Source organism: Protopterus annectens, chromosome 5.part0 (assembly GCF_019279795.1).
Source record: "Protopterus annectens isolate FY-2018-M chromosome 5.part0, PAN1.0, whole genome shotgun sequence".
NCBI lineage: Eukaryota > Metazoa > Chordata > Ceratodontiformes > Protopteridae > Protopterus > Protopterus annectens.
The window spans coordinates 1,704,933,474-1,704,960,558 of NC_056735.1; the positions used below are offsets into that span (position 1 = coordinate 1,704,933,474).

General features: G+C 38.5%; 1 protein-coding gene across 1 annotated transcript in view; it reads left to right on the plus strand.

Moving 5' to 3' along the window:
• LOC122801843 (kelch-like protein 9) overlaps nt 1-27,085 on the plus strand; it is a 414,260-nt gene that overhangs the window by 145,563 nt on the left and 241,612 nt on the right. The window contains exon 2 of the mRNA XM_044071492.1: nt 18,456-18,489. Coding sequence (XP_043927427.1) covers nt 18,485-18,489 — 5 coding nt within the window. The 5' untranslated portion in view covers nt 18,456-18,484. The remainder of the gene's footprint in view (nt 1-18,455; nt 18,490-27,085) is intronic.

The window sequence follows — 27,085 nt, forward strand, 5'->3', positions numbered from 1 at the left end:
AGTCATAAATTATACCTATATTTTTTCATAAGTGGAAGTGTTAAGATATTTTCCACAGTTGTGTTTCCTCGTACCAATAATGAAGGTTCCCAAAGTATTCTGGTATAGCAAAGGACTCAGGCCTAATGTTATGCACCAATCAACTGAAATGTATATTAAAGCCTGAATGTCTGCTGCTATGCAATGCATGCAAATTGAAACTATCTTCATATGAAGTACTTGTCAAGGGGGAGGCTGGTCTCTGCTACCTTGTATCACAGACAAACCACATTGTTTGTCTGAAACAGAAGTAAGTCAAAAATATACATGTTTGGCTGTATAGTGACCAAGGTCTTCCCTGAATTGCCATGATGCTTCACTGACCACATCTACATCTGTTTCCCATATGCAAATGAGCACCTAATGCTCCACAGCACATTTCTACTTATAGATTGCACTTCAAGGACACCAATAGTGTCTACCTCTGATGCCCCAGTGGTAACAGATAAATCTACCACTTTAGTCAGCACTGACCAACTCAAAGGTATTTGTCCAACTGAAAATAGGACAGCTCTTATAGTAAAAAGTCCAGTTTTACTAAATAATTACTGTCTTCTGGTAAAGAGTGCACTGGACTAAGTTACTCCTCTCCCAGAGGAAAGAAGGTAAATTTCCCTGGGGTCTTGGCCGAACTGTTCTTAGTATGAATGTCATCTCACATCTTTCCTGAAAATAGACCACATGACAAGCAGGACAAAATGTAAAATAAGTGCACTATCTGCAATTAATCCTGCTTATTTCTAATACTGCTTTACTTTTTTTAAGGGGCACATTCTGCCTGAAAAGAATGCATGATGAATTAGACTTTGTATTCATTTTACAGACCAGGGCCAGCCTTATGCACAGGAAAACTAGGTGACTGCCTAGGTCATTGTACTTGTAGGGGACTCTATTTTCCTATTTATTTATTTATGTTTTAAAGCATTGCTCTAAAAAAATACATAAATACATAAAGCATCCCCACTTAAAAGATAATGTACCTGCTTTAAAAAAAAATACATAAACAGTCCCCACTTAAAAGAAAATTCACACGGGAACATTGGCCACTCCAGGGGGACAGGGCTCCAGTTGACTTGCCATTCAAGTCACATCATTGCATTAGCTTAGTTGTTTTGAGGTTATGGGGTATAGACCTCACAATGTTCAAATATAGGCACAGAGATGCCTCAAGGAGTTTTAACGAGGGACAGATTTTAAAATCATGGCCATTCTGCATAATTATGACTGGACAAAGATGAGAGGAATGACATGCTATTGCTGAGATAACTGTTATTACAATATTTACAATAATGCAGCTGGCAGTGATTAACCAGATGGTTTTTACAATTTTTTCTGGCTTTGTAATATATGTGGGCAGTTGGGGTGAGGGGAATGGTGTGATGAGATAAGTATTAATAGTGTTTTTACAATTCTGACAGTGATCAACCAGATATTTTAGCCAATATTTATGGCTTTGGGATTTGTGTGGGCAGCTGAGAAGAAGGACACAGGGCAGTGAGTTATTATTGTTTTTACAATAACGCTGTCAGGGACTGACCATTAATTTGGGCAATATTTCTGGCTGTGTGATTTTTGTGGGAAACTGGAATGAGGGGAATTGTGTATGAGATAAGTTTTTACAAAAATGATGGTAGTGATCTACCAAATAGTTTAGGTAATATTTGTGGTGGTGTGATTTGTGCTGAGCAATCTATATTGGAACTATGGGCTGTGAAGGTGAAATAATATTGCATAGCCATCAGACATCATGGGTATAACTGATGGGGGTGTGACAGTAGCTGGATGAAAGCATCCGCTCTCTAACCAGTCACTGGCTGGTTTTGAAGGACTAGTGTGCTTTTTGTGACAAGATGGACTCCTTAACTGGATTCCTGATATGCAGAGAAAGAAGAGGTATAATTGCTGTGACTGTCTTCTGCCAAAGAAAATGACTAGTTGCCTACTGCTGTTGGCTTATTATTTTGGCTTTGCTGGACTAAGGTGATTATGTGAAGCAACATGCAATATTTTAATGTGTGGCAACTGTTTGTTTGGAACAAAGGTGAAATATGTTACACTGCCATCCTATTTTGTCACAAACATATGTTGGAATTGTGCATAGAAGTGGCTATAACTGCTTGGTGCTGGTTGTCTGGATGAAAGTAACTGATTCTTTTGTCACTTGTGACTGATCTTATTGTCATTTGTCACTGATCCTGTTGCCACTAACCCTATTGTCACTTGTAACTGATCCTGTTGTTACTTTTAACTTGTCCTGTCACTTGTAACTGATCCTGTTGTCACTTATTATCAATCCTATTGCCACTTGTAACTGATCACATTGTTACCTACAACCAATCCTTTTGTCACTTGTAACTGATCCTATTGTCACTTGTCACTGATTCTATTGTCACTTGTAACTGATCCAGTTGTCACTTGTAACAGATCCTACTGTCACTTGGAACTGATCCAGTTGTCACTTGTAACAGATCCTACTGTTACTTGTAAATGATCCTATCACTTGTAACAGATACTATTATCACTTGTCATTGATCATATTGTCACTTGTAAAGGATCCAATTGTCACTTATAATCAATCCTGTTGTCACTTGTAACTGATCTTGTTGTCATTTGCAACTGATCCTTTTGTCACTTGTAACTGATCCCATTGTCACTTGCCACTGATACAGTTGTCACTTCTAACAGATCCTACTGTCACGTGTAACTTATCCTGTTGTCATTTGTCGGTGATCCTATTGTCACTTGTAACTGATCCTGTTGTCACTTGCAACCGGTCCTTTTGTCACTTGCAACTGATCCTATTGTCACTTGTCACTGATCCTATTGTCACTTGTAACTGATGCAGTTGTCACTTGTAACAGATACTATTGTCACTTGTCATTGATCCTATTGTCACTTGTAATGGATCCTACTGTCACTTGTCATTGATCTTATTACTTGTAACTGATCCTATTGTTACTTTTAAATGAATATGCTGTCACTTGTATCTGATCCTGTTGTCACTTGTAACTGATCCTGTCACTTGTAACTGATCCTTTTGTCACTTGTAACTGATCCTATTGTCACTTGTCACTGATCCTATTGTCATTTGTCATTCATCCTGTCACTTGTAACTGATACACTTGTCACTGTTCCTATTGTCACTTGTAACAGGTACTATTGTCACTTGTCATTGATCCTATTGTCACTTGTAACTGATCTAGTTGTCACTTGTAATGGATCCTACTGTCACTTGTAATGGATCCTACTGTCACTTGTCATTTATCTTACTGTCACTTGTAACTGACCCTATTGTTACTTGTAAATAAACCTGTCACTTGTATCTGATTCTGTTGTCACTGATCCTGTCGTCACTTGTAACTGATCCTGTTGTCACTTGCTGCAATTAACAATTATCTCTTAAAAATAAGGGATAAATGCATCACTAATGCTCAGACCTTCAAAATTTCTGGGGGCTGTTGGCAACCACACACACTAAGGCTGTATAAGTGGATTTTGACATGGACTTAGTAATTGCCTCTGCCCTGGGCCCCACCTAGTCTAAAACTGTCCCTGCTCATAGATGTACATAGAAGGTCAGTGTATTTGCATTGGGTTGGTGATTTTTCATTATTTCTTTAACATTCCCCATGAACCACAAAAATCACTATAGCTTGGGTAGGGCTGGGGACAGTGTGATCATTATTTCATCTCACAAACTTCACATGGCCGCACAGTGGATCACTATGGCTTGCATAGGCACACTGTGCTGTCTCTATAAGTAACAAGTAGGAAACGTTATTCTAATCATTATTTTTTCTTTCATTTTCCTCACAGTCAGCATTTTATGCATATACAGTCAGCTATCTCTTGGGAGATAAGCATGTTGTTTATATCTGTCTGTCAGCAAATATGTTAGATTCTGTTTGAGTTTTTAGCTTTTTTTCATTCTGACATTGGAAAAGTACAGAGAAAGTGGCTGCCTTTTGGGGTAGGGGTAAATAGGCATGGTGTAAACAAATATGATGACAGGAGCTTGAAATGACTGTGGGCCTTTGTTTTTATTTATTTATATATTTACTGCTTTTGTTTACCAGGAAAGTCTGACAGGACTCGGGACCCATTTTCAGTAGATGCCCGGGTAAAGAAGTTCCAGTACAATATAATACAATGCAACTGAACATTGACAATGACATCTAACATAGATGCTCTGTACCTAAGGATGGGAAGTGGCAGTTCAATACAGTATCTATACAAACATGGACAGCAAGAAGTCAGTCAAGGAGTTATATACAGTAAGCATAGTCTTATAATTATGTACAGTAGGCATAGTCTTATAGTTATATAGAGTAGGCATAGTCAGGCAGGAGCGACAGACTGCGCAGCAGTGGGTACCAGTGCTGGCATGGCCAGTCTGGGGCAATCAGGATTGCCCTCTGTTTTTCCTCCCTTATTTTGAGCAGTACCCTTGAAATGAGTGGTAGAGGAGGAAATGCATAGATCAAGAGGCTTACCCACTGGAAGGATAGAGCATTCATTTTCCAGGCCTTGCTGTGAGGATCCCTGGTGCAGAATTTGCTGAGCTAATGATTGGAGTGGGAGTCAAAGAGGTTGACCTTCAGGGTGCCCCATTTATTACCATGGGTCCCCTTCAGATTGTCAAAGAGCTGAAATGTCAAAATGCATCTCACTGAGACAAAAACATCATTTTTTTTAAACATGGAACTGTTTGCATGGAGAAAGTTATAGGGAAAATTCCCATTCACTTCAATGTAAGTGCGATCTTGGGGTTGGTATATATAAGTAGCAGGGGGTGTTGGGGGGTGCAGGGGAGCATAGCCCCCCTGCAACAGCAAAAAAAAAATTTTTTTTTTTTTAGGTTTCGATGTTCCGAGGTTTCATGCATATGGTCTATCCATATGCGGTTCAATATTCCAGCAGTTTGACAACCTGAAGTAGACCCATTTCCACTGTAGTTCTGTAGTTATTACAATTTAGTCTTGCTCTGTTAGGATGTGCTGAAAGGATATAGGAAGAAAAAACTTAGAGGAAGAAAAAGGCTGAATTTCTTTCTTTCTTTGATCATGATTTCTATTCAGGCAATCACTTGATGAAAAGATTGTTTAAAAAAAAAATTGTAAAAATGCATCTCAGAAATCTAGAACCCCCATGGCTTTTGGGGATCTTGCATCCCCTAGACCACTGGCTTAATGCAGCTGTTTCCTCCACAGTTATCAGAGTACATCCTTGCTTAGAACATATTGGATGAATTAATGAATGAATGAATGCAGGAAAAACTGAAGTGCAAAAAAAAACTGTGAGAAACATGAAGGAAACATAATCTAGATAGTGAGAGTAGGTCAGGATGGGGTGTGTAAAGGGACGGCACCATGGAGCCTTTTCACTTTGGGTACCAGTTTACCTAGGTCTGGCCCTGTTACAGACTGACAATTAAACAGACAATAATACTGGTGCAGATACATCAAGTTATTTTAAACAACATGAGTAGCTGCAATAAATTCCAGCACCTTGCAAAATGTAACAGTCATTGACTAAATCAGTCAGCACAAACCACATTAAGCTCACATTTATTCAAAAAAAATGTTTGTTAACATCATTTTCCAAGACAATGGAGAATACATCCATCAGAAATTCATTTTTGTTAAATATACAGACTCCATACCACTGGGTTTTGTGTGTAGTCTAAAGAGTTAAGGTATCAAAGGCATAATGCAGGTGAAGAGTTGAGAGAGGTCAGGTCAAGGTTTATGACCTTACCCAGTGGTATTTGCTGCAACTCTCATCCACAGACAGGACTAAGTAGCTGTAATAGGAGTGGAATGCCCAAAGTACAACCTTGAGAGTACCATTTAGTGATGGCCAAGGCTTGCTCTTTGGTTACATCTTTTCAGATGGAAATGGCCGCTTAGAATTTTTTCAAAAATCATGAACTAGGCTACAAAAATGAGCTCAGCTTCAACAAGCATGTTATTGTATAGATTCAAACAGTTTCAAGAAGTAATGCTCTGTGTTTGTAGTAAATGTTTTTTTTTCAGTCAGCAACAGAAGTTGAACATTTTTTTCAGTAAGTAATGCTTTAGGCAAGCACAATCTCTAACTGTGTTTGATGCCAATAAAATTAGTCTATCTCAATTTCACATAACACTTTCAAAAACTGTAAGCATATGACAATATAGGCATAAATTGCACATAAATCTCATTATTTATTTATTTATAAACAGAACCTTCCACTGAAAAGGCAAATCTTTGAGTTAATAAAAATTAACACTTCTTTCAGCTTTGCAAGCTTTTTCATCTATGAATGACAAGGCATAAGAAAAAAGCAAATATTTATTCTAACTTTATTTTAATAAAGTTTCCGATTTAAATATGCATCCAAGATCTGCTTCTGTAGAAGGGTTGTCTAATAAGAAGGAACTGTAAGCAGATGTCTTCAAAAGTAAATGCCAATTAGTATTTTTAGTCATGCAAAGGTCACCGAATTTACGAAAACCACAAATTTTAATCAGAAGGCACTGGACAAACTGTTGAATATTTCTGAACATTTTTGACATTTTCATTCCTTTGCAGAACAGAGTTGAAGCTTTTGAGTAAAATTTCATAAAAGTTACAAAATACTGTAGTAACAGTTAAATCAGAGAACTTAAAAAAAAATAGAAGACATTTGGAAGACAGTCATATCATCGTCTTAGATTTCAAAAACTATAAGACCATTGTATGTTTCTGTTTTCTTCTCAGTACTGTAAAACAAAATATGTACTACAACTAGAAATGTTAAGGCTGCACTAGGGTACATGTCCATCATGGATATTTCTTAGCAGATTTTTAGCTTGTCAGTGAAAAGGTCATCTTTGGAATTTAGAAAATCAGCAGGTTGGATCAATACACCTAGCCACCATGGTGAACTTTGCCCTTTCTGTAATGAAGTGCGATCTCAGATTTGGAATATTTAAGTGGGGGCCCCCACATTTTGGTCTGTGTGGGTTTTTTTCTCATGGTGGCCGAGTGTTTCCTTTCACAGGGAAAGCATTTTGGCAGTCCATGCTTTCGGATAACTGATGTTTCGAAGAAGTGGGAACAAGTAAGTGAGTTTCGATTAACTGTAATTTTGATGGATCAAAGTAGATCCATATATACATATATTGCTTCTACAAGCAAGGTAGGTTGCAGCCATCATGACAGTAAGCTGCTTTATACATATTAATACTGTGATTTTATATATATATATATATATATATATATATATATATGGGTCTACTTTAATTTACTGAAATCGCACTTGACCGACACGTGGAAGAGGGAGACGAAATGACCGACAGGTAAGTTTACCGACAAGGTGATGTGCCGAAATCGCAGTTGACCGACACGCGGAAGAGGGAGACGAAATGACCAACAGGTAAGTTTACTGAAAAGGTGATGTGCCGACAGCGGATAGAGTGACAAGGGTAACGTGTGAGCGCGTCTCGGTAAGTGTGCGATTGTGACGGAGTTAGGAGCGGTCAGGTAAGTGTGCGTTGTTGTGGGATTTTGGGTTAGGGTGTGGGATAGGTGAGTGTGTGGTAGTGTTGGAGGTAGGGAGGTAGGGTTCGGGTAAGGTAAGTGTGTGATAGTGACGGAGTTTAGTTTAGGGTAGGTTAAGTGAGTTAGGGTTAGGGTGCAGGTAGGGTGAGTGTGCGATAGTGACGGGCATTTTGTTTTGGGGTGGGTTAAGTGAGTTAGGGTTAGGGTGCAGGTAGGGTAAGTGTGCGGTAGTGTCGGACCTTAGGGTTAGGGTTGGGTTAAGTGAGTTAGGGTTAGGGTGCAGGTAGGGTAAGTGTGCGGTAGTGTCGGACCTTAGGGTTAGGGGTGGGTTAAGTGAGTTAGGGTTAGGGTGCAGGTAGGGTGAGTGTGCGGTAGTGTCGGACCTTAGGGTTAGGGTTTGAGTTAGGGCTAGTGGATATGTGATGTAGTGTAATGTGTTGTTTACGTTTAGTGTGTCGGTGTAATGGTGTTCGGTGTTTTGCATTGTCGGTATTGTGTGTTGTCGGTTATTTGGTGTCGGTGGTTTGTGTGTCGGCGAACTGGCGTGTCGGTGTTCTAAAGTAGACCCATATATATATATATATATATATATATATATATATATATATATATATATAATCCATACTAATGCACGAACGGCAGTTTCACTGAAAGTGAAGCCACCGATCATACATGCACGAAAGTGCTTTTCACCGAAAAAGCACTTTCACGAAAGTATGATGAGATATAGGGAAAATCGGGGGAGTGGCTGTTGCTGAGATTGTGGTACAGTGGGGATGAGGGAATATTCCCTTTTCCCCACTGTAGTGTGATCTCAGAGTGAGAATATAAAAGTAGGGGGGTTTGGGGGGTGCAGGGGGACTTGCCCCCCTGTGTAAACGTTAGTTATGTGATTTTGTTTTTTTTTTATTTTTTTTTTTTGGTGTTTACTTTGAGGACTTTAGTGAAAGCTTTTTCGATTAAAAGCGCTTTTGCTAAAGTGTGTTCGGCGAATGTGGATTCGGAATATTGAACTTTTGTTCCATAGTCCTAGATCCATATATATATATATATATATATATATATATATATTTATATATACATATATATATATATATATATATATATATATATATATATATATATATGCATCCAAGCAGGATGGACTGTGGTGCTGAGAAAGTAAAGGCCTTGGATTATTCACATAACTCTTCTGCTGTTTGGATAGTGGCAGTTTTTGCCCTAGTATGTTGAAGGCAGTGTTGTATATATGGAGGTAGGTGGATAAAAATTAGACATCAGAAAGAGTGTCACTGTTGTACTTGTGAAGTTGCACACAACACAAACTGGTCCAATGCTGTGCATGTCTTCCTGAACAAGTTTGTTCTAGAGGCTAAAATGCAAATGTCAGACTAAGATGACTGCTGGTGTTTCACTGATGATCAACAGATCATGAGTTGCTTATTAAGGCTTCATATCTCTGTTTTCATGTCATAACACAAAGGTGAACTAAGACAGTCTGATTAAATGTATATGAGTTTTGAGAACTGAAGCAGCAAAACAGTACAGCCTGCAGTATTTATTATTTGACCTGGTCTAAAAAGAAGAGATGTAACTTAAATGAAAATTAAAACTGCAGCAATATCCTTATGAATACTATTTTACCACCAATATTAAATTAAATTGTCTGTTATCTTCTTTCTGCCATATATGATCAAAATCTAATTTGCCATAGAATAGTTACATAATTTAAGTGCTGTAGTATGATACTGTTTATGAATGTGTCATATATTGAAATGTATATTACTTACGAAAGATACTGAATTTTGAATATGTTTATAATTATTGCATATTTCTTGTATACTGACTGTAGTACAGTGGGTACTGGTTCACAAATTAACCATGTACAACTTTGAAGAAAATGCCTAAAATGAAAATGTCATGCTTATATATAAGCAATACACCTGCATTGTGTAATAAACATAAGTGGAAAGGTATTGTCTGTAGAAGTGCTCTCAAGAAAAAGCAGTGCTTTGGTACTTGTGGCTACTGCACGGGATTACTTATTGACAAATGGCAGCACCCTGTTATCCATATCCCTTTCTATTTGCAAAGAAAGATGTGTCAAAGAAAGCATACTGAGACAATATTTCCCTATGCCTGCCATAATAAAATGTAAATATATGTGTCTATATATCTATCTATTACTATGCATTGAATACAGCCAACATTGATATGCTAAATGTCGATGCAATAACATTGAAAATGGCCACATTGACACACAGCTATTCAAGTACTGAGAAACAGTGCATGCAAAATTTAATTTTTAAAAAACAAAGAAAAAATATAGCTTTTTACGGGAGGGTCAGGTCCCCCTGTACACCACACAACCCCTGCTAATTATATATACACCAGCTTCAAGAATGCATGACAGTAGTATATTCCCAGTCCCTACTGTATTGCACTACAGTAGTATATTCCCAGTCCCTACTATATTGCACTACAGTAGTATATTCCCAGTCCCTACTGTATCGCACTACAGTAGTATATTCCCAGTCCCTACTGTATTGCACTACAGTAGTATATTCCCAGTCCCTAGTGTATCACACTACAGTAGTATATTCCCAGTCCCTACTGTATTGCACTACACTAGTATATTCCCAGTCCCTACTGTGTTTCACTACAGTAGTATATTCCCAGTCCCTATTGTTTTGCACTACAGTAGTATATTCCCAGTCCTTATTGTTTTGCACTACGGTAGTATATTCCCAGTCCCCACTGTATTGCATTACAGTAGTATATTCCCAGTCCCTACTGTGTAGCACTACAGTAGTATATTCCCAGTCCCTACTGCAGTATGCTACAGTAGTATATTCCCAGTCCCTACTGTGTTGCACTACAGTAGTATATTCCCAGTCCCTACTGTGTTGCACTACAGTAGCATATTCCCAGTCCCTATTGTATTGCACTACAGTAGTATATTCCCAGTCCCTACTGTGTTGCACTACAGTAGTATATTCCCAGTCCCTACTGTATTGCACTACAGTAGCATATTCCCAGTCCCAATTGTATTGCACTACAGTAGTATATTCCCAGTCCCTTCTGTATTGCACTACAGTAGTATATTCTCAGTCCCTACTGTATTGAACTACAGTAGTATATTCCCAGTCTCTCCAGTGCATTCACTACAGTAGTATATTCCCAGTCCCTACTGTATTGCACTACAGTAGTATATTCCCAGTCCCTATTGTATTGCACTACAGTAGTATATTCCAGTCCCTACTGTATTGCACTACAGTAGTATTTTCCCAGTCCCTACTGTACTGCACTACAGTAGTATATTCCCAGTCCCTACTGTGTTGCATTACAGTAGTATATTCCCAGTCCCTACTGTATTGCACTACAGTAGTATATTCCCAGTCCCTACTGTGTTGCACTACAGTAGTATATTCCCAGTCCCTACTGTAGCATGATCTTGAGCACACAAGTAGTGGCAAAGTACAAAATGGTCAGTGTTTATCACTGCAGCTGCTCATTCAAGCAATTGCAAACTCGAGAGTCCAAGCACTTGAGTGTAACCGGTGTTTGTGTGTGAGTGTGATGTGTGTGTGTGTGTGTGATTTCCTTGCATTTTGTTGAACATACATTTGGTATGTTTGGTCGACAAATGTTAGGGGTGGTGTATAATGCCAAATGTGTGGTTTGCCAAACAGACAAAATGTCAGTGGTATGTTTCATTAAGACAGGTGAGTGGGGTGTGGAAGGTGTGACAGTATTTATGAGTGTGTTAGGGTTAAGGTTGGGGATAAGTGAGGGGACAGGTTTTGTATGCTTGTGTGCAAGTGGGTATATTTTAATTTTATGGTCGGGGTTAGGTAAAGGAATAGATATAATATTGGTAGTGTGTGCTTATGCATGATTGTGTGTCCAAGCATGTCTTGCATAGCAGCAGTGTTACAGGAAGTTTTTTTAAGGTACAGTGTAGAGTTATTGTTGGAAGAAGGGGCAAGGTTAAGGTTAGGGTTAACGCTCATTACTAAGGTGGTGCAGGGGGGGGTCACTGCCACCATTCAGATGAATCCGAAAATGGTGTTTTGGGTAGGGTTTAGTGTATAGATCAGGAAAAGAAATAGTTTTCCTTCTCAGTCTTTTTGTAGATTTGAGATTTAGGGTCTTCAATATTATGTACTTTCAAACTTCTTAATGCTGGTATTTTACATTCAGCATTAAGTATAGAAGATATCTATCTATGGGTGTATGTCATAATATTGATAACTCAAAATGCTGAAAACCTATTTGATGCAAGGAGAAAGCCCCTGTGTGTCTCCCACACCCCTGCTTACTATGTATATATCAACTCTGAGATCACACAACAAAGGGGAAAGGGCAAATTCACATTTTCACTATTTTGAGTTTTCAATCAAATGAATGGAACCCATATAAATATATATTCGGTGTCTGTATGATGTCATTCTCAGCTCCAGCCTGTCTCTTGTATTTCTCTAAGATCTCCTTTAGAAAGAAAATAACTTCTTAATAAGCTTATTTATTATAGATACATTTCTATTACAAGACTCATAATACAGAGACAATTTAAAATAAAAAAGTGAAGCATTAGTGAATCCAGTCATCCTAAATTCTGATACTAGTAGATTTGTAATCAAGATGGTTATTTATAAGATGTTCAGAAGACTCCATTTTTGAGTCAGAATTAAGCCTATTGTTATTGTAAACTGTGACCAGTCTTGCTAAGGAAATAAAAAGGACTGCGTTACTGTCAGCCAGACTGTCTAATAATGGTGAATCTCATTCTTTCCTGAATAACTTTAACCAGCCATTCTTTTAGGAAGACCTTTTGTTTTCCAGATCGATCTATCCTAATATGTTATCCCCCCTCATTTTGTTAGCTTTGAATAGTAAGAAATGTATATATTTCTATTTACTTAGAAATATATAGCTATATATCCACTGACCAATCTATAGCTATCTATTTACACATAGATAGGTAGAAAGAGACAGATAGATTAAAAGTAGATGGACAAATAGGTGTAGTTATGTGGAATTGTCAGCAATTTCAGCAAACCCCCCAAAATGAAAATGTTTCACTGAAATTACTTTTGGCAAATCATTATCATTCACTGAAGGGGTCTGTTGATAGATCAGTACTTTGCAGTCTGTACATATCCCAGTGACTAGCTGTCATGCATAAGTTATTTTAGGAGACATAGGGCTCTAATATTTTTATCAATATGGGACTTTAAGGCAGTCTCCTGAGATGAGCTTTTTCTTCGCATGAGAAGGTTTTGTGTGCGTTTTTTTTTTCTGAATTTCAGCCTGCCTATATATAGCTGTATCTACTGCTATATCTATATGATCATAGGTTTATAGGTTCATAGGTATATACCAGGCCAATGACCACCAGGAAGTTTAAGCCTAGCCATGCAGCTCAGCCTAATTGTGTCCCTATGTATCACATGTATTTATTAGGAGGGGGTATTTTTGAAGTATAGTACTTTGGGCATTATTGCCTGCCTCTGTCTATCAGAGGCATAGGGGCCAGACCTGAAGCGAATTTCCAATTTCCCATCCATTGATCAAGGTTACACTAAATAGGGTTAGAGATGGACTTTGCTTCATATGGATGGGGGACCTATTCCAGAGCATGGAGATAGTCTGATGCACATAGGTTCATAGGATGATACTAGGTTATTGACCCAGAGGCCCTTATAAGCCTAGCCAAGAATTTCACCCATGTCCCCTCAACATACCTATCTCATTAATATGCCTTATTTATGTCACAAGCAAAATCTGAATCCTTAGATCTAGTGTATTTGATGCTGTTCATTTTGTGTATGTGCAAAATGTTCATTAGAGCTGGTTCTGAGGATGCCTTGTATACCAGGCATAGATCACCTCTCAGTAAACTGCAAGAGACCGAGTATAGAGATAGAGCTTTAAAACGACTCATATATGACAATGTGTTTATATCTTGTTCCAGCTGTTGCATATGTATGGTCAGATACATGCCAAAGGAGGCATTATACTCAATGATGGGTCTGATAAGGACCAAATAAAGTGGCACTAGGACTTCCTTGGACCAGGATGCCATGCCCTTACTTACAAGTTGTGTGATATAGAATGATTTTCTTACTGCCTTGGCCACATGTTGGTCAAAGGCCAGATTCTTCTTCTTCTTCTTCTTTTGGCTTTTTCCGGTTAGGGATCACCACAGCTGATCACCTGTCCACTCAGCCAAATTCTGTTTACATATATTCCCAGATCTTTGACTACTGAGTCAACTATTAGGGGTGTGTTAGTGTCTTATCAATGGAGTAATTAGTCTGAGTGGTAGTTTTCCAGAAGACACTATAATACATTTCTTGGCACTGAGTTTTAATCCATGACTTTGGTATCAGTTATTATTCAATGCTAGACCCTCTTGTAAGATGTTGGTATCATGGGGAAATCTATAATAGCCCCCAATTTGCATTCATCTGGGTCAAACGCTCTTGATGCTAGCCTTTATTTCTGATAAGTAACTGACAAATAGGAGAGGTCACAGCACAGAGCCCTGATGGGGTCTATATTATATTGTCGACAGCTGAAAATGTCGACTATGAATTGTTCTACACCAAAATGTCAAACTACAAAAATAGTGAATGGCCAAAACAATGATTTACACCAATGGCACACATAAACAAATATACTTTGGCCGTTCGCTATTTTTGTAGTTCAACATTTTGGTGCTGAACAATTCAGAGTTGACATTTTCAGCTGTCAAAAATATAATATAGACCCGCCTGGATGTACACCTCTTGTGACTGGTCTCTTAGTGGAAATGGTCGCATCAGTCCTGACTTCCTGGGTCCTGACTGTGAGCCAGCTGACAATCTAGAGAGTTATGTATGTGTTTATGCCCAGTTCAGTAAGTTTGTCAAGTATACCTGAAAGGGGTAATGTACTGAATGCCTTAGCTACGTGCAGGTAGGTAGTATGCACCATTTTCTTCCCCTCATCCATTGCCTTGGTAACATTTTCAAAGATGTCCACCAGGTTTATTAGACATAACCTTCTCTTGACAAAGCAAATTGGGTTGGGTCCAGTGTCTGAAGGCTGCCTATGTCTTTGATGAACATTTCCATGATAATCCATTCCATGGCTTTGCATATTACACTTGACAGACTAATAGGTCTGCAGTTTCCGAGGTTGATTGATGGTCCACCCTTGTGAAGTGGGATAACCATTGTAGTCCTCCATTCTCATGGTACAAACCCTGTTTTGAGGCTATAGTTGAAAAGTGACTCAAGTGGTCCATATAGGTCAAAGTTTCAAGTTATTTAGGCAGCATTCCAGGATATTGTTGGTGCCCCTTGAGGGCTGTGTTTTTGGCCTTAGTGAGCGCCACCAGGACTTCTTCCTTTTAATAGTTGGTGTGGCTATTCTAGTAGATATTTCATGGAGGGGAGGCGGGTGGAGTTGGGGAGTGAGGTTTGAGCTGAATTTGTCAACCAGCAAATTCACTATGTCACTCTGCTCAGTGAAGTTGGCACCATTGACCACTAGTTTGACACACTGGTATTCTGCCTTTGGAGTTTCAGACATAGCTATAGAAGGCCTTGTTATTGCCTTTAGCCCGTGAGTGTATCTTGACTTTGTAATTGGCTTTGCTGGACTTAATTAGGCCTCTTAGTTTTCTGTTTATTTTAATTTCAGAGCTCCTGTCACTATGGGATTTCTCTTCCTGATTTTAGCCATGACATTTCTAGTTTTGTGCTATACCCTATTAAGGTAAGGATTCCACCAATATGGGATGTTTTTAGAGTTTGTTTTGGAGTTACTTCTGGTAGGTAAAGCAGCCTCTATACAGCCATTTACACGGTTGTCTCTCTGAACAATTTCACATAGGCAGATGGGAACTTAGGGTTGGGTGGACCACTGAATTTTTACAAACTATCGCTTAATAGGAAGGTTTGCTGGGATTACAACTTTGTGGTCCAGCCTCATTCATGAGGACATGACATGGGGGAGGGGGTGCAGCATTTTCCTCTACTGGGGAGTACCAGGTCCAGTATGTTTGAAACTCTGGTGGGTGTGCACACCATCTGGTCAAGAGTATTTGTGTTAATAAAGTTCAAGAATCATTGTGCCTGTGAGTATGAGGCAAAGTATGTTTTCCAGTCTATGGAGGGGTTGTTAAAGTCTCACATGAATAGAGTATTTGGTTTAATGGTGAGTGTCTCCAATAGGTCAAGGTATGAACTATGTGATTCTAGGATATAGAGGGTGACCTGTAGCTTGCTAGGATATAGTATGAGACTTTGACTACGGTGATTTGTACTTGGATAAATTCCAGGGCATCATCCTGTTTAACCAACGTAGAGGTATGCTTGTTGCTAATATAGATTAAGATTCCGCCAGCTTTAGTCCTTGTCTGTGCAGCTGATGGTCTAAAATGTGTGGAAAACACTGAGGCCTTGCATTGCCATTTTACCTTCTGCAGATTTAAAGCATGTCTTGGTAACGTCATGCATGTCTATATTCTCCAGAGTGAGGAGAGCTTGTAGGATGTGGTTTCTTGTTTAGGCTCCTAGCATTGAGCAGTAACACTTTTAGATTACTTTGGGTTTTATTTGCTGTGTCTGTAGTTTTGTCAATTTGGCACTGACTAAAAAGAGGTTCTAAGGGTATGCATAAAGTTTTAGCCAATGTTCAGAAGTCTAGGGGAGATGACTGCAGACCAACCTTTGCAAAGCAACATGTTTTGTTAACCATATCCTTTCATACTGATAAATATTGAATCTCTCTGCAAAGACACCAGAAGCTAAGCCAGTTATTGAAATCATCCATCTTTTGTTTATACCATGGTATCATCCTTGGTGAAGGTAGAATGCTGTTCAGTGTAAGAAACATACCTGCCTGACACACATATTCAGAGAGACTAACAATGTCTCTCTTCATATAGCCCAGAAAAGTATCTATCGTGTCATTAATGCACACAGGCATTATGATAGGATCCTACTGGTACCTGTGGTGAGTGTGTGTATAACATGGCAGATCCTGACTCCAGATAAGCAACTAGCTATTATCTTTTCCTTCTTCAGTCTGGTCATTGGGGCATCTGTGTGTCATAGATTGGAGTCTGCTATGAATCCTGGGTAATATGTTTGCTTGCCTTATCAGCTTTACTCTTGGGGCTCCACTGTGTGTAGGCATATGTTTGGTGTTGCTTTTGGGTAGTACTTCGGCGATTGCTAAGGGTAGGCATTGCTGTTTATAGTCTAAGAAGGTCCTTGAAGTTTGGGAAGATTTATTTTTAGTGCCTCAGCATAAGTTAGTCTATCTGTCTGGTGTAAATTCTCTGGTGGATATAGTATGTGTGTTCTTGACATTCTTGTTTGTATACAAAATTTTTGCTTCCAGTGAAATTGTGTATGTGCATCTCTCACATACTGTGTTTGTTTCTTTAAGAATTAAATGGTTGTTTAAGAAGATCAGACAATTGTCTTTTTTGTCTCAGGATGCCCATATCTACCAAGCCAGCTGCAGAAATTGCATATCCATGTTGTCTGGACCTGTATGGATAGGCTGCTGGGTTAAACAGAGGTCTGCTTGGGTGGTCTCTTGGGTTTGGTGCTAGACTAGGTTAGATCATGTTAAGATTTGACAGTAGTGTTGTGTAATGTCCAGATTAGTTAATCTAAGCTTGTCTCTGCAAAATTACTTTGTTTCAGCCACACTAAGTTACAGGTTTCAGTTTTAAGAGTGGTTTTATAAATAAAATGTACTTTCTGAGCATTTGTGTCTGTAAAGGGCACTGCTAAACTTCTTGATGTAAAAACAGCAAGAAAGATTGTTTGCAAGTGTAATGCCACAAGCAAACAACTTAAATAAACTACCTGTTATTGTATTGCTTTGTACTTAGTCACTAAACTAGCTTGAATTACCTTCACACAACTACTGGTAACGCACAAAATAATACACAACTCTTCCTGCTCTGTTAGCAGCAACATTCTCCATCACTATCTTCCAGATCAACACTTTTGCCCAAATGAAAAACAACTACTTGAAATTTATAAAGCAGAGAAATCTATAGGACATAGCTTATATTCCAAGTGTGCTGCCAAATTGTGGAACTCTATCCTGATCCCTATCAGGTCATTAGCTAACATTCGTTCATTTAAGCCTTTACTAAAATCGTTTCTTTCCAAATCCTGGTTTTGTTCTTTCACCACACCAGGCTAATACCAGAATTTTCCATTTTTCATAGTCTTCATATTCTTGATGCTAAGTTTCTTATTTAATCTGTCTCAGACCAGTACATTTCTGATTCTTAGGATCATACTGGTACCTGTATAGGGCTATGGCTCTCTATTAATTCACCATACTATTAACACATTCAACTCAATATTTACCTTCTTGCATGACTCTGCAGAAGGAAACCTTAACCATTTGCCAACAATACTACCATTTTTTTTTTTATTTTTTTCATACTCATTTCTCATTTATCTTCTATATTTTTCTTTTTCTTTCATACTTAACTATCTCAAATGTTTTAATCTTTCATATATGTTGTATAGATTTATTTGATGTATTTATTCTTCTCTTACCATTGTGTTTTTATTGTGGGTAGTATTGATCTCGTATATTTATGCACAGCAATTTGTATTCTTTGGAGCTTCTCTCCTGAGCCTCTGATGAAAACGGGTTTCTACTCATTCATACTTTCCTGGTAAACAAAGGTCAAAAATGTATAAATGCAATAAATAAATATAGACAGTGATCAGCTGCATTTATGAGGTGTATACTAATCACACTCCCATCATTTTATATACTGTGCATTATGTATATATAAATGTAATTTAGAATAATATAGTAAAAAAGAAAATAAGCTTGTTTTTATTTTTCCTCACCTTCAGGTGGATCCTACAATATTTCCATTAACAAAATGGGGTAAGTTTTATAAAATGCTTAAATGTTTACTTTACAGTTTACCTTACATGTTTGTTTTTACTGAATGCCTGTCAAGTAGTCATTTTGATATAATGTTCTTGTAAATATTAATAAGACCATAGGATCTCTTTCTCACACAAGTTTTTTTAATAGAAATATAGAATCTATTAAGAATTAAAATGCTGAGAATTTATTTTACAGCAAATCATCACGCTTTTTCCTAAAATATATTTGTGATTTTAACTGACTACTAGCAAAATGTTTTCAGCTAGCAGGAAGCAGTCTTATTGTTTATATAGCCCTATATAATTATGATAAATTACTGGGTGGCACTGATTTGTTGAGCTTATTCATTACCAATGTTTGATGTTACCTACAATCAGATGAATGTTTTCCATCTTTACCAGACTATACTGCAAATAACACTTGATGTCCCTTACTGAGAATTGATTAGTATGTATTTCAAAGTCTCACAACATTAGTAGTTACAGCTCACAGATAGAGTTCTACTCTAGATAATATCTTACTAGGAGTAAGTATACATTAATGAATAAACTATGGTTCCTGGAGAGTGTACCTGAAAGTAAAACAAATTAGGTAAGCAAAGCATTTCCTTGTGAAAAATGAGTAATAAAGCAAACATCAGACTATTATAATATTTAATGGAAGGGACTGAGAACATAACAAAAAAAGAAAAATAATAGGAGAAAATGTGTTTTATTATGAATTGACAACCTCCACAAAGCCAACAATCCAAAATACCAAATGATCACCAAGAAACCGAATTCAAAAAATGTAACTTTAAGTTTTTTTTTCAGGGGGCAAGCCCCCTGCACCCCCATTGAGGCCCCCACATCCACTGTCCACTGACTGTGTCTACACATATAAATGTGTGTGTGTGTGTGTGTGTGTGTGTGTGTGTGTGTGTGTGTGTGTGTTTGTGTATATATATATATATATATATATATATATATATATATATATATATATATATTTTTTTTTTCCATGCTCACATCAACTAGAAGAAGGGAGAATCTCCCTAAAATGTGACTCACTACCTGAGCACACTTAGAAACCACATTGGCAATGATTTCCTGTGGAAAACAATAACTAAGGTTCTGCCTTTCAGTGTTTTTTTTTCAAGCATACAACTGAAGCTCGAGGAATTTCATTTTAGCCAACTGTAGAGGAGCTGAGAAAATGTTTTATTTATATAAAATTGTGTATATTTATGCAAAGAAGTTTATAGTTTGGAAAGAGGAATTCACATATAAAAAGAAAAAAAATAGACTGAAAAAGGCAACTTAGTCTATAGTTCTAATACTTCATTACGACAGGTTTGAGGGCCTAGCCGTTTTTGTGATGAGATATCACAGTGTGATTTGATAAATGCAGGGAGGATTAGACTACAGAATAAAATATGGACCTTTAGCATGTCACAATAAATTAACCCCATTTACTTCTCTGGGACATTTTTTAATTCCAGTGGTATGTTAAAGGTATGGCATTTTATTTTGTTACCAGTGGGGATGTGGATCCCTGTGCTTTGAATAAAAATAATTATCTTGAATGCAAGTGGTAGGATTACAGTTTTAAGCTCTAGTGACAATTTTTCATGATGTGGAGATTGCATATTTTGGGAGCTTTGATCTGAATAGAAATGATTATTTTATTATTAGTAAGCTGCCCACTGGTTAACTAATACATTTGGATCCCCCGCCACCACAGACACACACACACACACACACACACACACACACACACACACACACACAGACACACACACATACACATGCACACACACAAACGCACACACACACACACACACACACACACACACACACACACACACACACACACACACACACACACACACACACACACACACACACACACACACACACGCACATATTCTGTCTGAGTGAATATGCTCATATGTCATGGGCAGGGGAAGTAATACATTGTGCATCCTGCTGAAAGATGATAATCATGATGCAGATAAGGTAGTGTGATCACGCTTACAAGTAGAGCTGAGAAGAGTTATATCTGGTGATGGGCAGGAATATAGTTTGAAAACCCCATCCTTAGCAACTTCCTCTCCTTGGTGAGAAACCTGTATTATAAAACTGCTTTACAGCTTGGTTTTGATCCCTGAAAAATTAAGTCTAAGCTTCATCCACATGATCAAACCACAGGTATCAGAAAGTGATCATATAAGATGAACATCATGATACAGCCCATTAAGTCAGCAATAAGGATAAGGAAATAGAACAAAGGCGTTTCAGTTTGTATATCCTGTTGTGACAAGAAAATAGAGATGATGTGGCAGAAAATGTTGTTACCACAAAAGGATGAAATGGCTAAAAATGAGGGGTATTCTTTCACAAAAAGGAAAGAATTATATCAGGAGGACAGAGAATTTGATGCCACTACAAATCATCAGCGAGGTCAGGCTTAGAATATTGCCCTCAGTTTTGATGGCTGATGGGATCAAAATGACAGTATACATTTCAAAAAGAATATTAGTATTGCCCAGCTTCTAAGCCAAAAGTCATAGGTTCATAGGTAGGTACTAGGATATTGGCCCTAAGGCCTATACAAGCCTAGCCAAAAAGGTACCCTGCTTTTGCTACCCAAGAAAATTATTTTCCTGTGGCCCTGTTGGGCAGAGCCACAGAGGTGATTCCTGGGGTGAACTTCCTATTTTCCATCCAATCATCAAGATTTTTCTTGAAGAGTGCTAATGAGGAGCTTTGTTTGATATAGATAGGTAGTTTGTTCCAAAGTATGGGAAGTCTCTGGGACAGGAATCTATCCCTCCAACATATTCTGTTTATTGTGGTGACAAGGTGTAGGTCCCTAGAGCGTGTAGCTCGGAGGGATTGGGGTTTCTTTAAGTGGAGCATGTCCAACAGCTCTGGGTTTGACATAGCTTTGTATGTTAGGCAGAAATCACCTCTGAGTAGCCGATATGCGATGGAGTAAAGTTGGAGTTTTTTGAGACAGTCTGCGTAGAGCATCTGTTTGAGGCCAGTAATCCTCTTTGTGAGGTATTTCTGCCACCTTTCCAATTGTTGTAGATATCTTGTGAGGTACATACTAAAAGGGGCATTGTAGTCTATAATGGGTCTATTGAGTGAAGAGTAGAGGGGAACAATGATCTCTTTTTTTCCTGGATGAGAAACCTTTTGTGATGAGGTGTGCCATGTAGAAAGATTTCTTGACTACTGTGACGATGTGATTATCAAAGGAGAGACTACTGTCCACCTGTGTCCCAAGGTCTCTTATCACACTTTTGGTGTTAAGTAGACTACCACCTATGTGGCAGTTCATGGGTACATAGTTTTTACCAAAGGGGATGACAATGCACTTTTTGGCATTGAGCTTGAGGCCATGGCTTTGACACCAAGCATCTGTCTCAGTGCGGCCCTTTTGTAGGATGTCCACATCGTTCGGAGTTTCAATTATGGCTCCTAGTTTGCAGTCATCTGCGAACTTCATTAGCCAAAGACCTTCTGTGTTAGCCTGTACTTCAGAAAAGTAGATGCCAAACAGGAGAGGACCCAGGACTGAAACCTGTGGTACTCCACTTGTCACTGGTCTGAAGTCAGATTTGGAGTCTGCTACTTTCACAGTGTGGGTTCTGTCAGTGAGCCAGTTGGCAACCCATCTTGTGACATAGGGATTTATACCTAGTTTAGTGAGTTTATCTATATTTCCAGAGTGGGGGATTGTGTTGAAAGCCTTTGCAAGATCTAGATAGGCTGTGTGAACCACTTTACCCTCGTCTATGCCTTTCGTGACTACTTCAAAGAAGTCAATCAGGTTTAGGAGACATGATCTGCCTTTTACAAACCTGAACTGGGTGGGGTACAGAGTTTGGAGATTACCAATGTCTTTGTTTATAAGTTTCATGATGATATGTTCCATGGCCTTGCAGACCAGGCTCATTAGGCTAATGGGGCAGTAGTTCCTGGGGTCCGTGGTGGCTTCCCCTTTGTGGAGTGGGATAACCATCGCTGTGCACCATTCAGTGGGCACAAAGCCTGAGGTGAGACTATGATTGAACATGGTGCTTAGGTGGGGTGCCAGTTCAGTCTGTATTTCATGTAGAATGCAGCCTGGGATATTGTCAGGTCCCATGGATGCTGTGTTCTTGGCTTTGGAGAGTGTGTTTTTTACCTGTGCAACCTACTGAACAAATACTGAAAAAAAAATCACAAACCTAGCTATTCATGCTGCAAATGGCAGAACTTATATGAGCAGGGTATTAGAATGCTGTAAATCCCTCTAAAACACAATCATTTTTACTGGCTGCATTTTTCCCAATATAAATTTATGAGGATGCATACTATAGTGCTGGTAGGAGGCAGGGTAACAGACTACATGATTAAGTATTTCTTTACAGAAATGAAGGAACATGTATGGAATACATTTACAGTGAAGACAAGATGGAAAAATGAGCTATTTAAGACTATATGACGGTACAAGATTGGCACAGGCAAACCAAAAAATGCACAGCTTGACAATGAGGGGTAATGAGATATAACAGAAAACATCAGGTATGTCAATATTCAAAAAAGTCAAGATAGGACCCAAAAGGTTAGGATAGGGAATACTGCCTCCATAAACAGGCTGGTCACTAGCAGAGTCCCTTAGGTGTCTGTGCTGGGTCTGCTCCTTTTTGGCATCAACCTTTTTGAAGTCAATGCCAGCATCAAGGGCTTCTACATAACCAAGTTTGCAAAGGATTGCAAACTAGATGTAGTCATAGAATCCCCCAAAACACTAATATCCTCCAAGAAGGGCTGACTCAGACAAACAACTGGTGCCAGAGACATGGTATAAAACTCACTGCCAAGAAATTCACAATAGTATCCTTTGGGAAGTCAGCTACCCCTGGGAACTACCTCATTGATAATACACCCATAAGAGTTAATCCAGTAGTCAGGGATATGGAAACACATGTAGATAGTAACCTGGCCTGTGATCATCGTGTATCTATAGTAATAAGGAAGTAATTTTATGTTGGACAACTTAATAAGCAAGAGTATGGCATCTAGGTCCAACGTAGTCATGGTTCCACTGCATTTGGCCCTCATCAGACCCATCGCTGAGTACAATACCCACTTCAATGTGTACCTGTCCAAGCATGTACAGCAAGTACAGCAACTGGAATGTCCTCAAAGGTTCTTCATAAAAAGAAAGCAGAGTACATACAACATGTCCTGTGTTGGTTACAGAGTACATACAACATGTCCTGTGTTGGTTACAGAGTACATACAACATGTCCTGTGTTGGTTACAGAGTACATACAACATGTCCTGTGTTGGTTACAGAGTACATACAACATGTCCTGTGTTGGTTACAGAGTACATACAACATGTCCTGTGTTGGTTACAGAGTACATACAACATGTCCTGTGTTGGTTACAGAGTACATACAACATGTCCTGTGTTGGTTACAGAGTACATACAACATGTCCTGTGTTGATTACAGAGTACATACAACATGTCCTGTGTTGATTACAGAGTACATACAACATGTCCTGTGTTGGTTACAGAGTACATACAACATGTCCTGTGTTGGTTACAGAGTACATACAACATGTCCTGTGTTGATTACAGAGTACATACAACATGTCCTGTGTTGGTTACAGAGTACATACAACATGTCCTGTGTTGATTACAGAGTACATACAACATGTCCTGTGTTGGTTACAGAGTACATACAACATGTCCTGTGTTGGTTACAGAGTACATACAACATGTCCTGTGTTGGTTACAGAGTACATACAACATGTCCTGTGTTGATTACAGAGTACATACAACATGTCCTGTGTTGATTACAGAGTACATACAACATGTCCTGTGTTGGTTACAGAGTACATACAACATGTCCTGTGTTGGTTACAGAGTACATACAACATGTCCTGTGTTGGTTACAGAGTACATACAACATGTCATGTGTTGATTACAGAGTACATACAACATGTCCTGTGTTGGTTACAGAGTACATACAACATGTCCTGTGTTGATTACAGAGTACATACAACATGTCCTGTGTTGATTACAGAGTACATACAACATGTCCTGTGTTGGTTACAGAGTACATACAACATGTCCTGTGTTGGTTACAGAGTACATACAACATGTCCTGTGTTGGTTACAGAGTACATACAACATGTCCTGTGTTGATTACAGAGTACATACAACATGTCCTGTGTTGGTTACAGAGTACATACAACATGTCCTGTGTTGGTTACAGAGTACATACAACATATCCTGTGTTGGTTACAGAGTACATACAACATGTCCTGTGTTGGTTACAGAGTACATACAACATGTCCTGTGTTGGTTACAGAGTACATACAACATGTCCTGTGTTGGTTACAGAGTACATACAACATGTCCTGTGTTGGTTACAGAGTACATACAACATGTCCTGTGTTGATTACAGAGTACATACAACATGTCCTGTGTTGGTTACAGAGTACATACAACATGTCCAGTGTTGATTACAGAGTACATACAACATGTCCTGTGTTGATTACAAAGTACATACAACATGTCCTGTGTTGATTACAGAGTACGTACAGCATGTCCTGTGTTGGTTACAGAGTACATACAACATGTCCTGTGTTGGTTACAGAGTACATACAACATGTCCTGTGTTGATTACAGAGTACATACAACATGTCCTGTGTTGGTTACAGAGTACATACAACATGTCCTGTGTTGATTACAGAGTACATACAACATGTCCTGTGTTGGTTACAGAGTACATACAACATGTCCTGTGTTGGTTACAGAGTACATACAACATGTCCTGTGTTGGTTACAGAGTACATACAACATGTCCTGTGTTGGTTACAGAGTACATACAACATGTCCTGTGTTGGTTACAGAGTACATACAACATGTCCTGTGTTGGTTACAGAGTACATACAACATGTCCTGTGTTGATTACAGAGTACATACAACATGTCCTGTGTTGGTTACAGAGTACATACAACATGTCCTGTGTTGGTTACAGAGTACATACAACATGTCCTGTGTTGGTTACAGAGTACATACAACATGTCCTGTGTTGATTACAGAGTACATACAACATGTCCTGTGTTGGTTACAGAGTACATACAACATGTCCTGTGTTGGTTACAGAGTACATGCAACATGTCCTGTGTTGATTACAGAGTACATGCAACATGTCCTGTGTTGATTACTTTAAAGCTCTTAACTCAGTCTCCAACAGAGTGTTGAGGAGAGATCTATTCCTGGCATACAAGGCATCCTTGGCTCCAGTTCTGATCGAACGTCTGCATATGTGCAAAACAAATAGCACCAGAATTACCCAATCTAGGGACTTAAACCTTGCTTGCAACACACATAGGACATGCTGTAAAGACAGGTATATGTCTCAGAGACTACCTCTTCTCTGGAATAGGCTTCACATTCATGTGAAGCAGTTCATCCTTAATCCAAATCAAGAGTTACTTACACCAGTGGATGGCAAGTCAGAAATTCACCCCTGGTTAGGCACTTATGTCCCTAATGGACAGAAGCAGCCTGAAAATGCTTGGCCATGCAAGCTCTGGCCTATATATACCCCTTAAAAACTTGTCATATACAGTACATTTGGGGTGCATGGCTAGGCTTAAAAAGGCCCTTATGGCTGTTATCCTAGTATACACCTATGAACATATAAACCTAAGTTCCTTACAATAATGGCAAAGGATTGTAGGGAGCCACTGGCTTACATACTGTATTTGTTCTCCCATTGACATCAAGTGTAGTCCCTGACTCATTCAAGCATGCAATGGTAATTCTTTTACCTGAAATATAAATAGTAACCTCACCACAATACTATAATGTGGTTACCAGCTAATTTCCTGTCAAAAGATATTCTGAAACAAATCCATTTCACTCTGTGATGCTTAGCATGTTTTTTCACAATGCTTTGGAAATACAACTGCTGTTTATACAGCAACCAAAAATGTGCAAACAGTAAACAATGAAGATATGATTGCTAAAGTATTCACATATATGACTAAAACCTTCAAAACCATAGCTCACTCCCAACTACTTATTAACTTTTGACCTAACACTTTTAGCAGGTTTAAGAGTTACTTATAACATCGAACTTTACAAGTCAGTCTGGGTTCTTCTTTATCTGCAATAGGGACAATTAATTGTGGTATACGATAAGGGTCAGTATTAGGCCCACTGTTTTTCTTTTGTTTGTTAATGACAGCTCTACAGATATTCCATCACTTGACCTAATATTTTTTACTGATCATATCTAGTCAATCTAGCCCAATAGGTCAGAAATAGAATGAGGTTGTAAATAGAATTCAATCAACTATGTATGCAGATAAAGAAAAATAAAGTATTAGTGAGGTCCAAGAACTCAGCTGCAGTGTTATTTGTTCCAGCTCATGCTGTTCCTCCCTTGGACACAGAAATGGTGCTAAACTTATTCTCAAGGATTCTTTAAGTACCTTTATATCCATGGTATCTCAATAAAAATATATTGACCACATTCTTGACCCCCTTTCATTTAAACTGCATGCTGAGACAGTGATACACAAATCCAT